Here is a 13821-nt window from a genome sequence, read left to right on the forward strand (position 1 = left end):
GATCATAATCAAGTGAGCGAGGTACACGACCGAAGCTCTAATTGAGATTCCCACCACAGTTCAGATGATGGATATGTGTTTAAAGGTTCGTCGATCCCAGAAGAGCGCTGAGGATTCCGTTGATTCAATTGCGCCTGATGCTGGATAGAATCGATGTGGATGGGGGGGATTGCCTGTCTCGGAGGGGTGCTGAAAGGAGCGAGAGACAGGTTGGTTAAAGGGTGGAGGGGTCGAAAGCGCAGAGATTTCCAAGACCCGGTGGTGTCGCGAAGAATATGGAGGATGGAAGGGAGCGAATTTCAATTGTAGTGTTTGAAGGATGAAGGCAGAAGAAGGGAAAGCGCGCGCTGCGCATGTACCGCCTTTGGAGAGAAAGCCTATTGGATGCCTTAATGCCTTGGTGCCTGAATACACTTCCATTACCGCGTGACTACTGTACGGAAAGTCATACCTGGGCACCTGACCTGGGAGCCTTGGAAGGTGGACCTGCAGCATAATACAGCATAATACCCCATGATTACCTGGGCATCCACCTGATCGGCATACATTACGCCGGGAAATGCCCACAGGCTTCCAAGGTTGGACAACGGGCGTCAACTGCACACTTGAGCTCTGTAATATTGATGTACTGTACTGTACGACTAACAGCCTATCCCCCCCCAGCTCCATTAGCTGCTCCAGTAGCTCCAGATGTCTGCTACATAAGTTCCTACTTACCTCCTCCACTCAGGTAGACATGACCTCACCATCCCTCCCAAGTTTGACAGGGTTATCATGATCTTGTATCAAACTCAACAATGAATAGTTACGAAGAGGCCACAACTGAAGAGGATCTCACCGGTCGAATTCCTCTCTATCCCGGTGATGATCCTCGTCCAACTAGTAAGAAGGAGCTTGCGGGCTGGTATTGTTATGGGTGGGCTGCCGAGGTGTTCACCGTCTGTGCTATGGGTATGTTCAACCACCCCCGTCCTACTTGCAACCTGTCTGTTAGTGACTCTTGCCAACCATGAGGAATATAGGCTCGTTTCTTCCCATAACATTAGAGCAGATGGCGCGAGATCGCGGTTTTCTTTTAACCGATAAAAGTACTCCATGTACTCCAACATGGAACCCTTCTCATCACCTCAGCCACCAAGCCGGATATAACATTCAAAAATCAGATGCCAGCCAATGTATTATTTTCTTTCTAGGCACCGAGATCAATACCGCAAGCTTTGCCTTGTACACATTCTCCTTGAGTGTTTTGGTGCAAGCAATTATCATCATTTCTATGTCTGGTGCTGCAGATCATGGAAACTACCGCAAGACCCTTTTGATGATCTTTGCTTTTATCGGCTCTATTGCAACAATGCTTTTTTTAGTCGTCGTGCCTAGGATTTATCTATTAGGGGCTCTGTTGGCGATTGTCGCTAATACTTGCTTTGGTGCATCCTTTGTGCTCTTGAATTCTTTCTTGCCAGTTTTGGTCCGACACCACCCTTTGGTACTCGAGAAGAGCCAAGAGAGCCTTCATAATGGCATTACTCAACAGGACTCCGATCCTTCCAGGCCATTGCTGCGACCCAACGATAGTGAGGATGCATCTACTCACGTGACTTCCCTACAATTCAGCCTTTCTACTCAAATTTCCTCTTTTGGTATTGGGATTGGCTATATTGGGGCAGTTGCACTACAGATTCTCGCTATTGCGATTGTCGTATTGACCAATCAGACAACGTTTTCGCTCCGTCTTGTTCTATTTGTTATCGGGCTCTGGTGGTTTTTGTTTACCATTCCCGCCACGATGTGGTTACGAATTCGCCCTGGTCCACCTTTGCTAAGCAATGGAAAGCCTCTTGAATCCTGGCTGGCTTATCTGGCCTACGCCTGGATTTCCCTCTGGAAAACAGTGAAGCGTGCAAGGCACTTAAAAGACATTATCCTTTTCCTGTCGGCCTGGTTTCTTCTCAGCGACGGCATTGCGACAGTGAGTGGCACAGCTGTGCTTTTCGCCAAAACCGAGCTCAACATGAAACCGGCAGCTTTGGGCCTCATTAATGTGATTGTCATGTTTGCCGGTGTATGCGGTGCGTTCTCATGGAGCTATATCTCGAGTCTACTTCATCTCCGTGCATCACATACTATCATCGCCTGTATCATCCTGTTTGAACTGATCCCACTATACGGAATTCTTGGGTTTGTTCCATCAGTGCAACGCTTGGGCCTCGGCCTTCAACAGCCCTGGGAAATGTATCCCCTGGGAGCCATATATGGTCTTGTTATGGGTGGACTCTCGTCTTACTGTCGTAGCTTTTTCGCTGAATTGATTCCCCCCGGACATGAAGCAGCTTTCTATGCTCTTTATGCTATCACTGATAAAGGTTCCAGCGTGTTTGGCCCTGCAATTGTGGGTGTGATTACCGATCGTTATGGTGAAATCCGACCCGCATTCGTTTTTCTCGCCATTTTGATATTTCTACCCTTGCCACTCATGCTACTTGTGGATGTGGAACGGGGAAAGCGGGATGCAATGGAGCTTGGTGCTGAGCTCGATCGCCCTTCGGAAGCCCCAGGGTATGGAACTATATCTACTAGTGCCCCAGAGGAAGAATCTCGATGAGGCAAAGCGCATGCGATTGTACTAGAACGAGGAGTAATGTTCTTCTCGTTCCCTTTGCTTCTTTTGGTTGTTATTTCTCTCTCTCTCTCTCTCTCTCTCTCTCTCTCCCCCCTTTCGTTGAAGGGTACTGTCTATGCCCTCCAAATTTTTATACTAGATACATTATCAGGGCTCAGTAAAAGGTGTTAAGTTCTACCGCCTTGTCATGGCTGTACAGACAAGTTGGCCAAACCTGCATTTCGGGGATTTATTTACGTGCAGATAATTATTGAATAAGGATTATGCAGGATTATTTTGGGTTATTGACACAACAAAATTAATTAGATGATCAAAAAAGGATGTTTGCATTGTTTCCCCGGCCTGTAGGCAAAGCTAGCTGCACGGTTAAAGTAGGGTTTATATGGCAAGGTGTGTGAGAGCCAGAAGGGATATAAACGAGCTTCAAAGCTCGTTATATGACCTATCAAATGTATATGCTATGCCTGTGTATTCAACCTATCATTATAGATAGGTATTAATATGCTAATCTCACGCGCACTAGTACTAAGTTAGTGTCCACGGGCTCAAGTGCTACCATCCTCGACACGGAGCAATTCTATTGGTCAGTGTTACCCATGGGACCCGAAACCCGGGTAACCATAAGAAGCAGAATAATATTGGAGAGGAAGCAGAAGAAGTAATATCTTACAGTACCCTATTTCGTTATAGGGGTCAAGATGTTGGACCCATATATTCGATAGTTCATGTAGTATGCCTCTCCCCGGTTTGAGAACCATTGGAAACCCTTAGAAGGAGGAATGTTCTATGGGAGAGTAAGAGTAAGCAAGAAAGGACGAGCTACACGAGCTACACGAGTAGGTACTTAGTACATCTGTAGTAGGCTAGGTTGGTAAGGGCGGGTACAGGGCGGGCGGGGGGGAAATCCCCTTGCGTAGGGGCCACCCTGCATTACTGTAGTAAAAGCAAAAAGAAAGAAAGCTCCACTCCCGCTAAAGCCAAGAGAACAAACTGTCCTCAACTCCAGCCCCAATCAACTTCCTTCTTTAAATATCATACCGGGACCCTGGTTTCTTCCTATACATTCCCCCCCTCCTCGAATTATTAGGTCGGTAGGTTATTTCTTCTTCTTAACCCTTTTGTTTTGATTTCTCAATTAACTTCAAAAAGCTAACTATACCTGCTCCTCTAGTTTATAGCTGTGAATTGAGCAAGACCTCATCTATCGATCCACTACATCATGCGTTCCTTCGCCCCTCTGCTTTTGAGCCTTCTGGGTGCTACCGCTGCCGTTTCGGCTGCGGATGCTGAGTCGGCGGACTCCAACGTCGTCACTCTGACCCAGGATACCTTTGATGACTTCGTCAAGGAGCACGAGCTGGTTCTCGCTGAGTTCTACGCCCCATGGTGTGGCCACTGCAAGGCTTTGGCTCCCAAGTACGAAGAGGCTGCGACTGAATTGAAGGAGAAGAACATTCCCCTCGCAAAGGTGGATTGCACTGTGGAGGAAGATCTCTGCCGCAACTATGAAGTTGACGGATACCCGACCTTGAAGGTCTTCCGTGGACCCGAATCACACAAGCCATACGGTGGAGCTCGTCAAGCAGACTCGTACGTCTTTCTATCCTAGATGTTCCCAACCTATGACGCGATCTTTATTTTAAAAATTCTTTGCTTACCTTTCTTCTCAATAGAATTATTTCATACATGACCAAGCAGTCAATGCCCGCCGTTTCCAGCGTTACGGAGGAGAACTTGGAGGAATTCAAGGCTCTGGATAAAATCGTCATTATTGGCTATGTCGGCTCCGACGACAAGGTCTCCGACGAGAGCTTCGCCACCTTCGCCGAGGCTCAGCGTGACAACTACTTGTTTGCCGCATCGAACGATGCCGCCCTTGCTAAGGCTGAGGGTGCCAAGCAACCATCCATTGTTCTGTACAAGGACTTCGACGAGAAGAAGGATGTTTACGAGGGCAAGTTCGATGAAGAGTCCATTCTCAACTGGGTCAAGACCGCCAGCACTCCCCTTGTTGGTGAACTTGGACCTGAGACCTACTCTAAGTACATGGCAGTATGTAACAAAACACAAGGCTCCCATCATGGCCCATATCACTAACATTAATTTTTTTCTTCCCGATAGGCTGGTATCCCATTGGCATATATCTTTGCCGAGACCGCTGAGGAGCGCGAGAAGTTCGCTGAGGACTTCCGCCCTATTGCTGCCAAGCACCGCGGCGAGATCAACATTGTCACCCTCGATGCTAAGCTCTTCGGTGCCCACGCTAGCAACTTGAACCTGAAGCCTGAGACCTTCCCTGCCTTCGCTATCCAGGACACCACCAAGAACGCCAAGTTCCCCTACGACCAGACCAAGAAGATTGATGCCAAGGAGGTTGGCAAGTTCATCAAGGATGTCATTGATGGCAAGCTTGAGCCTAGCATCAAGTCTGAGCCTGTTCCCGAGACCCAGGAGGGCGCTGTTACCGTGGTCGTTGGCCACAACTACCAAGAGGTTGTCATTGACAACGACAAGGATGTTCTGCTTGAGTTCTACGCCCCATGGTGTGGACACTGCAAGGCGTAAGTGCTCTTTTTACCCCGTTTTCTACATGATTACATATCTGTTCATTTTGTCTAACCTTTATTAGTCTTGCCCCCAAGTATGACGAGCTTGCCGCTTTGTATGCGGACGTTGCTGAGTTCAAGGACAAGGTTGTTGTGGCTAAGATCGATGCCACTGCCAACGACGTCCCTGACCCCATAACTGGTTTCCCCACCATCAAGCTGTACCCCGCTGGCAAGAAGGATGAGCCCGTCGAGTACGAGGGCTCTCGCACCGTCGAGGACCTGGTCTCCTTCATCAAGGAGAACGGCAAGTATCAGATTGATGGTCTGGCTGAGGGTGCTAAGCCTGCACAGGGTGGTGATGTGACTGCTCCTGCTTCCGCCTCTGACAAGGCTGCTGAGACACCAGCTCCTGCCGAGGAGGTGCATGATGAGCTGTAAACATCCCTATCGCTTCCAGGGAATTCGCTTTTTTATAGCAATGTAGTGTCTTGTACTATCAAATTTGACATGACCAATCCTCAAATTAATTACCTGAGCCCTTTCCAATCGTAGATTTCTCGTATTTCCAGTATAAAAGAAGCCAATAATTACCAATAACACGAAAAACAAGCAAAGCAAAAGAAATCATGTTCACTAGTTTATGTGGGGATCGACATAATGTATCCAATTTGCGTTGTCAATCTCCCGCGTTTGAGGCTTAAGATCCCATTTAGTCAGCGTCTGGCTATTCGACGCGTACCTCTCGCGAAACGCGTCGAGCACCGCCGCAGTCGATATGAGCTCTTGAGCTTTCAACCCTATCAACCACTCCCTACTATATTCTAACGCACGCCAATTTCTTTTAACTCACTCTTAATTCCTCAATTGCCTTGCCGATTGCATTGATTGTTCAACATGGTTAGCCCAACCCTCAAGCGAAACGCGGATCATCTATCCACGCCAAATTCAGACAAAAAGAAACCCAAAGGAGGAAGCATCACTTCGTTCTTCGCTGCTCCAAAGCCTAAGCCTCAAGATACCCAAGGATCCGGACCCGCCGCACCTTCTCCAAAGCCGAGCTCTTTCAACAAAGAAAAATGGGTGGCGTCACTTACACCGGAGCAGAGGGAATTACTCCAACTAGAGATTGATACATTGAATGAAAGCTGGCTTGCCCATCTGAAGGACGATATTACCACAACCGAGTTCCTGAATCTGAAAAGATTTCTTAAGAAAGAGAAGGACAACAAAGCCAAGGTCTTCCCTCCAGAGGAAGACATCTATTCCTGGTAAAGACCAATGACACACCCAAGCCCGAATGGAAGTGCTAAACAACTGAATAGGTCTCACCTCACACCCTTGCACGATGTCAAAGTGGTAATTGTAGGCCAAGATCCATACCATAATGATCACCAAGCTCACGGGTTGGCGTTCTCCGTCCGTCCTCCAACGCGAGCACCAGCATCCTTGCTCAACATTTACAAGGGTCTCAAGAAGAATTACCCTGATTTCATAAATCCACCGAACAATGGCGGACTGCTTACACCTTGGGCTGAACGCGGTGTACTGATGCTCAACACCTGCCTCACAGTACGTGCGCATCAGGCTCACAGCCATGGCAACAAGGGCTGGGAAACTTTTACTCAAAAAGTCATTAACTTGGTTGCTCGCTTACGAACTCGTGGTGTCGTTTTCCTTGCCTGGGGAAAGCCTGCGGGTGTACGAGTAGCTAAGATTGACCGACAAAAGCATTGCGTGCTACAGTCAGTACATCCGAGCCCCCTCAGTGCGCACGGCGGATTTGTAAGTTTCCTATCCTCATTGCCTTATTGCGATACCACCGTCGTTATTCACGCTGGATCTTCCGATTAGACACTAACTGGTTAATAATAGTTCGAGAATGGTCATTTCAAGAAATGCAACGATTGGCTCGCTTCGCGATATGGTGATGACGAAATCGTTGATTGGCATCTGGTACCCACGAAGGCCAAACCAACCTCTTCCTTGGACAAGGAGAATTCATCGGCCTTGGCCAATGCCACAGAAGCAGCTGCAAATGTTCCAGAATCAAAGTGTCCTGAGGAGGCAGATAAGAAGGCGAAGGCTTGTCCCGCCGACGAATTTGACGATGACGATGCCCTGGAAGCCTTAGCAGCAATGGAGGAGGAAATTTCCACAAAAGCAGTTGGAGCTTGAGAGACTGCTCGACTACTCGAATGTCGAATAGTGTCCGGTGACTGTGACTGTATTATGTATTATTATCTAGTCGTTTTTGCGCGTTAATGATTATCGGGAGCCTTGGGAAGAAGGTGTTTTCTGGGTTTTCGACGAAACACTTGAAAGTGGAAATGTTTCAATAACTTGAATGATGCTAAATCTCTGATCAACGTCTTTCTCTTCCTTTATTAACATTAGTAGTAGTCGTAGTGGTAGTAGAAATCATTGACCTACTATAGCCGACAAAGATTGGCTATGCCAGGGTTGCTATCAGACCAGCTAAGTATATAGTATACTAGCGCCAGAACCAATACTTGGGGGATTACTATAGTGTATAATTAGGATGCGTAAGTCACGAGACGGTCCATTAGTCTAGCGGTCAGGACGTCAGATTTTGAGACATGTCTTCTGAAATCCCCGGTTCGAACCCGGGATGGACCTACCTTTTTTTCCCTTTCCTAAAAGGGTTTTTCTTTTGCCTTTCACATTCAAACTTGAACTCCTAAGTATGCTCCAGTGTTACGGTGTTCAGTTCTACACCACAAGTAACTTCGACGTAATTAATACCTACCTACACGGCTCTCTTTTTACTCTCGGTGGTTGGGAATTATGATATGTAACAAAGAGAGATGTATTGTGTTGAACTGACTAGTGGATATAAAAAATTGTTGATGAATTATCGCTTGTGTCACTTAAGACTCGCGTATATATACAAAGTTGACGGAACCAGCCGTTTTGACGAAATTCGTGAGCCCAAGGACTTGCTGAGGAAAATTTAAAAGGTGAAGGTAGAAATTGACAGTGGTGAACGACAACCCAAGTGCTGTTGTAAGATACTTCAGCCCCGGGCACATTCAACAGTCCGGGGCCTATATTCAGAGGAGACGGATGGAATCTTCGGGAGTGCAGGAGCAGAGACGTCTGGCAGTGCAGTGATAATTGAGCCGGTGTCACCAACAGCGTCAGGAATTTCTTCCACAATATCATCTTCCGCATTCCCATCTTCATCCAGGGTCATTTGAACGGAAAGAACATGAATGCGTGGGGATGACCCAGGTCTTTGTTTGAATGAGTAGACATTCAATACCTCCGGTGCACCTTGTACCCATGACATCTGTCTTTCCGCATTTGCGCCAGACAATTCCTTCCCATTTCTTGCGCGAGCTCGCCATGCATTCGGCGAATTAGCTCGGAAAATGCTGCAGGGCCATTCTTTCGCAGTTTTCGAAAGCGTGCGTCCACAGCTCCCCGTTTTCGTGGCCATGGTATCCCACGCTTCAACGACACGATCTGTTTTCAAGAACTGGGAGATTTGCGCTTTCACAGACTCAAAGTTGTCATTTTCGGGGATCCGATGTTCAGACGTGCATCGATGATGAGTAGGTGACTTTGCCATTGACTGCTGGGTTCGAGGACGGTTATTGTTCCAAAAGCCCTTTAGTTGCTCCATGGAGACACTTCGAGACTTAAGGGTACGAGCTGGGGCCGTCGATGGACGATTTTGTGAACCAGTGGCATTTTCACCATCACTGGCAGATCGTCGAGGAAGGAAGGGCTTTGAAATTCTTCTGCTCAATCGCCTAGACACTCGAGGAGGAGGGGTAGTAGCGCCAGAACTAGATTCCATCGCCAACGCACTACATGATTTCGCTCGATTCAGCACCCTGGGCATGTTACTTTCCCGTTTTGTAGCAGTAGCATTGGTATTACTATGACCCACATTGCCTCTGTCTTTAGCTTCCGCGTCACCCGGCTGCGTTGAACTTGGATTCGTTCGTTTCAAAGAGGGATCTCGAGGGAGAGGCTTATTAGACGGCAATGCATTTGACGATGAGGCGGGCAGGCCCCTAGCGAAGATTTTCTGCTTGAGAGATCTTGTGTGAGCTGGGGTTTTGTTAGAGTTTGTTAACAATCGCACGCCCTTCCTGCTCGCTATCCCGACTCGTCTTTGCATCTCTGTGTCTCTAGTAGCAAGTTTTCCAAGAGCCTTCTGAAGAGCAGCACCACGCCGACGGAGTTTGGATAGAGTCTCAAGCCAACCCTCTAAATTGTCCATCATGGCCTGGTACAACGCCTTGAGACTATGAGAGTCAAAACAGCCTTTTTCCGAGAGTTCAATCATATAGTGCCAGAGGGCACTAACCGCGTCTTTGCCCTTTCGAAGATCCCTTAAGGAATCAGTAATGGCGAGTGTGAACCGATCAACGGCATGTTCGATTTGATCGTTGTACGCCACTAAAGATAAACGAAAATTCCTGTCCTCCAGCATCTGGTCAAACACATCTAAGTTGCCCAAAGGCAGATTCAGATAATCGGTCCTTGTGCGAATATCTAGGTGAATAATCATGAAGTCCTCAGTCGTTCTTTGCAGAAACCCATCCATCTCATCAACATGGGTTTGAAGTATTCTCATCACTTGCGGGTCTGATATCGCAAGCTGATTAGCCAGAAGGTGAACGCCAAATGCCAGCTGAGAGACCAGTTTCCAAAATGGATGGTACCTAATGACATGTCAGTCATACGCACACAATTCATAAATAAGATCGAAACTTCATACCGTTCCGATGACCTTTGACGCCATTTGCGACCACATAATCGCTCGTATTCATCGTTTTCCAAAAGATCACGGCGACGCGACTGCGCATCTATATTGACCACCAACTGATTTGCCGATCCCTTTTTTGTTTCAAGAATTGACTCTTCGAAGGGGCCTTGAAGTTGAGGAATTGGATGTACCGGACACGGTCCCGAATATTCATCTTCCAACGTAAAGTCCGTCGAATCTTCTTCGGAGATGGGAGTAATAGGACTAACAGGACTGAGTCCCGCAGTTGGTGCGATCGGGATCAGCATGATCACAGGCTCTGGCCACTATGGGTCGACTAATTGAAGTTGATCCTTGCCAGTTTTCAGTTTGAAGTATGTAGCTCAGCAAGATAATATAGAGTTGCGAAGAGATGGTAATCGAAATAGTTGAACTCCTTTGCGACAACGTATGCAATCGAGTTTGATTTAATCTCAAAATTATGCGCACCAAGCTAATTAAAGCCTATGCTAGCATCCATCGGGGAACGGTCCGGTATTAAATTGTAGTACAGACGAGTCGTTCAAGGGGTTTAATCCATTGCGCAGTATTCAAGATCGCGTCGGCTGGGAAATGGCTGGAGTATGAACCCAATGCAAGGTCCACGGATTTTCTCAACCAGAAAGTATTTCCTGCGATTGTTTATGTGAGCAGGGATTCCGAAACAACGAATATGCGCGAGACGAGACACACTTATTAAAGTAGAATAAAGAAAGCAGCGCCACCTGTTCCCGCCCCTCTGGGTCGAGCAGCTTGTGGCGGGGGGAACGACAGGACTGAACCGCGGGTGTCGGGTTTCAGGTTTTTAAAACGGTTAAAGCATGCAGCAGGATCGAAATCTTAAAACTCAAAAAAGAAAAAGAAAGAAAGTAGAAGGAGGGTGGAAAAGAAAAGAGAGGAAGAGAAGGGGAAAAAATTGGAGCAAAAGAAGAGATCTGTAGTTTGTAGGAGTACGGAGCACACGAGGCTTGGTGCTATACCGGTCGAGGATATAGCAAACAAAGGGGAAATGAGACCCGGAGAAGATGCCGTTCGTAGAAGAAGAGAATGAAATGATTTTTCTATTTTCGTTTTTTTTCCCTCTCTCTTGCGCACACTTCTTGCTCATTTGCGGGATCCACTAATTTCCATCCCTTTGACGGTGGGGCCTCCCGTACTTGTCATCGGGCATTGTTCCATGGTCTCTTACGGATGTGACAAATTGCAGGCCAAACGCACTCGGCGAGGATAAAAAAAGAAGCTGAAGTGACGATCACGGCAGAGCCAACACATTCGTGTAAGCGTAGAAACTTAGACCACGAGGCCGAGGCTGAAGGGATAAATCCCCATTCAGGTTTCAGAAGGACGATCCCCATTTGTTCTCCACATCTCGAGGGGCAACTATGCCATGTTCGTGGAACAGAAGTGGGCGTTTTGAGCTCAGACCAGGTTCTAGCCAGCAGTCTAGCCAGTGGAAGCGAGCCAAATGGAGGATAAGGCGAGATACGATGACGATCGGCAGATGACTGAATTGCCCAATCTCCGGCCTTGGCAAGCTGTGTTTTCAGCCATCGAGTGGTTCCAGCGCTAGCGGGGTTGACTATGCGTACTGAGTACAGTACCGCGTACTAAAATTCGCCATCCAATTTTGGCTCAGCTTCTGCAAAAATGGGATCCCAGAAGTTTGTTGGGAGAGACAAATCCAAGAATTCCCCGAAAAGAGTATCGATATCGGCAAACCCATCCGTTGTAGTACCCAGATCGTCCATGGATGGCAGAGAATCGTTTATCGAAATGTTGGCATTAGATACGTCGACAGGCATGGTTGATCTGATCTGATTTGATGCTAGCTCGGTATCGTCGGACGACCGAAGAGGCTCTGAATCGATTGGACTTTCGTCGAGAGGTGGAGGTGGAGGCGGAGGGGCAGGCTGCGCAACTGAGAGTGACTTGGCTTGGGCGTGTCGCGAATGGTCATAGTTGACATGCTGCAACGCTCTCTGGCCTAAACGTGCCATTGCTTCAGCCGAATACCACTGAGGACTGAGCTCTTCTAGCAAAGAGCAGCATGCTTCTAAGCTAGCCTTCGCCCGGTTGAAGTGTGTGATTAGTTTGCTTGAGCGAAGCTGTCGGTAGGAGACACCCATAGACAAAGCGATAGCGTAGGGAACTATGGGTAGCGGTGGCAATTTCCCTGCACATTCTGATGCAACAATGGAGTGGATTCGAATTGCTGCAAGGCCTTGCCGAATTGTAGAGGCCTTGGTACTATCGAGGGTCTCTGTGAGTTTATGACGACAGGACAAGATAGCTACGCAATGATAGTATAGCTCCAGAATTCCTGTCGATCAGTCAGGCCGTGTGTGGAATTGGTTTAGATTATTAAGTTGAGATTGTCATCGATGAGCATACCTAAAGTCGGGAGATCCAATTCTCCTTGAATATCATCTCCTATAATGTCTTCAAATGCAGGGAACTTCTCCTCCCATCCACTGGTGGTAGCGGCAGAGGGTCGATAGTAAGATATGACGGTTGCAAGCAAGTCTGAGATTGCCAGCCACACGCCGAACGCCCCTGAGGTGTGGGAGCTTGGCTTTTGAAGTCCAACATCCCGATCAGCTATTAGAACGGGCCGGCCTCCAATACTTGCATGCATTTTATCTAGTGTCCACAGTGCCCAAAAAGGGTTGGTTTGAAGAGCTTCCGTGCCAGCAGGTCGGTCAAGATGCAGACCAACGGTTTGGGCCTGGTGTATGGCCACACATAGATGCAGGGATGCAGCCTCTGCCCCCTCGTGCCCTTCGCAATGCAAAGCCATTAGTGATAAAATACGGATGCGAGTCAACCTATCAGGCTCCAATCCAGCATCCATGGCGACAGTGAGCCCATTATATATGTTAGTACAAAATCGACGTGATGATACAATTGGTCCTTCCTCCTCCAAACGGAGGTAAGAAGAAGCATCAGTATCTTTAGCGGCGACAAGACAAATGGCCCTCTCAAGAAATATGGACACAGAGCCTTCAAATTCATGTTTGACGTAGGAATTAATCTCCACGAGAGGAATGATGCGGTTGATTTTAGAGAAATAAATGGCCGCGAGAGCATCTCGTGCTGATTTAGGCAGTCGACCACAAGATTGCATCGCTGATGCGTATCTTCGATTTAATAATGTTTCGATTGCTTCTTGGCTCTTTGGTGGCGGCGGTGATGATATGGACAAAGAATTACTGCCAACAAGGTGGCGTTGGTGGTCCAAGCCATGCTGAGTACGATCTTGCGAAGGCGACGAGCTAATCCAGAGCCCAACCCGATCCCGTAAGCGACGACCAGTCGGTTCATCTAGCTTTTCGCGGATGAAGGCTTCTGGATTCAAATCTCCTACGAACCGGTCTGTGCCTGGAATCGATGGTAATGCCATCGCTGATGAATCTGCATCCCGGGCCGCAGGGCCTTGCGTTGACAAATGCTGATTTTCAACGCAATCCCTGTCATTTTGATTCAGAGCAAGTTTCCTTGATTTGTGGGTTGGCTCAATTTGGCTCTCGTCCAAAACAGAATTAGGAGCAATATGTCGACATCGTTTCTATGGGAGCAATTTTAGCGTTTGACTCGCTGGATTCAGAGTCGCAGTCACGCACCTTTCGTCGCTGGCAGTCAGGACAGGCCCGAGCAGCCCTCGTCCTGCTCCGCCATTGTGGAGTATTAGCCTGCCATGTTAATTCCATTGAGGTGTAAATGGGGAATAGCTATATCTTCACACGCGGGGGCGGAGGTGAAGCTGGACGATTATCGATAAGACTTTGAAGCCGCACGCACCGCCTAATCCATCCATGGATTCCCATAGTAGAATGTTACCCCGAGACATCATCACTGCTTCTATACACAGTATG

At 47.8% G+C, this 13821-nt stretch overlaps 5 protein-coding genes across 5 annotated transcripts; 3 read left to right on the forward strand and 2 right to left on the reverse strand.

Moving 5' to 3' along the window:
* Positions 1 to 797: 797 nt before the first annotated feature.
* On the forward strand, positions 798 to 2602 carry atg22-1 (putative autophagy protein Atg22; the record flags this gene model as incomplete). The annotated part of the gene is made up of 2 exons (XM_056916613.1): positions 798 to 951; positions 1023 to 2602. The coding sequence occupies 2 exons, from the start codon at positions 798 to 800 to the stop codon at positions 2600 to 2602; spliced, it is 1734 nt and encodes a 577-aa protein (XP_056784493.1).
* A 1237-nt stretch (positions 2603 to 3839) lies between these two features.
* pdiA (protein disulfide isomerase PDI1) lies at positions 3840 to 5607 on the forward strand (the record flags this gene model as incomplete). Its single annotated transcript, XM_056916614.1, has 4 exons — positions 3840 to 4210; positions 4294 to 4672; positions 4742 to 5181; positions 5250 to 5607. 4 exons carry the CDS (start codon positions 3840 to 3842, stop codon positions 5605 to 5607), a joined length of 1548 nt encoding a protein of 515 aa, XP_056784494.1.
* Positions 5608 to 6063: 456 nt separating this feature from the next.
* On the forward strand, positions 6064 to 7344 carry N7478_000399 (uracil-DNA glycosylase; the record flags this gene model as incomplete). Its single annotated transcript, XM_056916615.1, has 3 exons — positions 6064 to 6437; positions 6492 to 6951; positions 7042 to 7344. The coding sequence occupies 3 exons, from the start codon at positions 6064 to 6066 to the stop codon at positions 7342 to 7344; spliced, it is 1137 nt and encodes a 378-aa protein (XP_056784495.1).
* Positions 7345 to 8203: 859 nt separating this feature from the next.
* Positions 8204 to 10218, reverse strand: N7478_000400 (uncharacterized protein; the record flags this gene model as incomplete). The annotated part of the gene is made up of 2 exons (XM_056916616.1): positions 8204 to 9866; positions 9923 to 10218. 2 exons carry the CDS (start codon positions 10216 to 10218, stop codon positions 8204 to 8206), a joined length of 1959 nt encoding a protein of 652 aa, XP_056784496.1.
* Positions 10219 to 11556: 1338 nt separating this feature from the next.
* N7478_000401 (transcription factor domain-containing protein) lies at positions 11557 to 13656 on the reverse strand (the record flags this gene model as incomplete). The annotated part of the gene is made up of 3 exons (XM_056916617.1): positions 11557 to 12269; positions 12341 to 13514; positions 13570 to 13656. The coding sequence occupies 3 exons, from the start codon at positions 13654 to 13656 to the stop codon at positions 11557 to 11559; spliced, it is 1974 nt and encodes a 657-aa protein (XP_056784497.1).
* Positions 13657 to 13821: the final 165 nt, after the last annotated feature.

This window comes from Penicillium angulare (assembly GCF_028827245.1).
Source record: "Penicillium angulare strain IBT 27051 chromosome Unknown utg000001l_segment0_segment0, whole genome shotgun sequence".
Taxonomy (NCBI): Eukaryota; Fungi; Ascomycota; class Eurotiomycetes; order Eurotiales; family Aspergillaceae; genus Penicillium; species Penicillium angulare.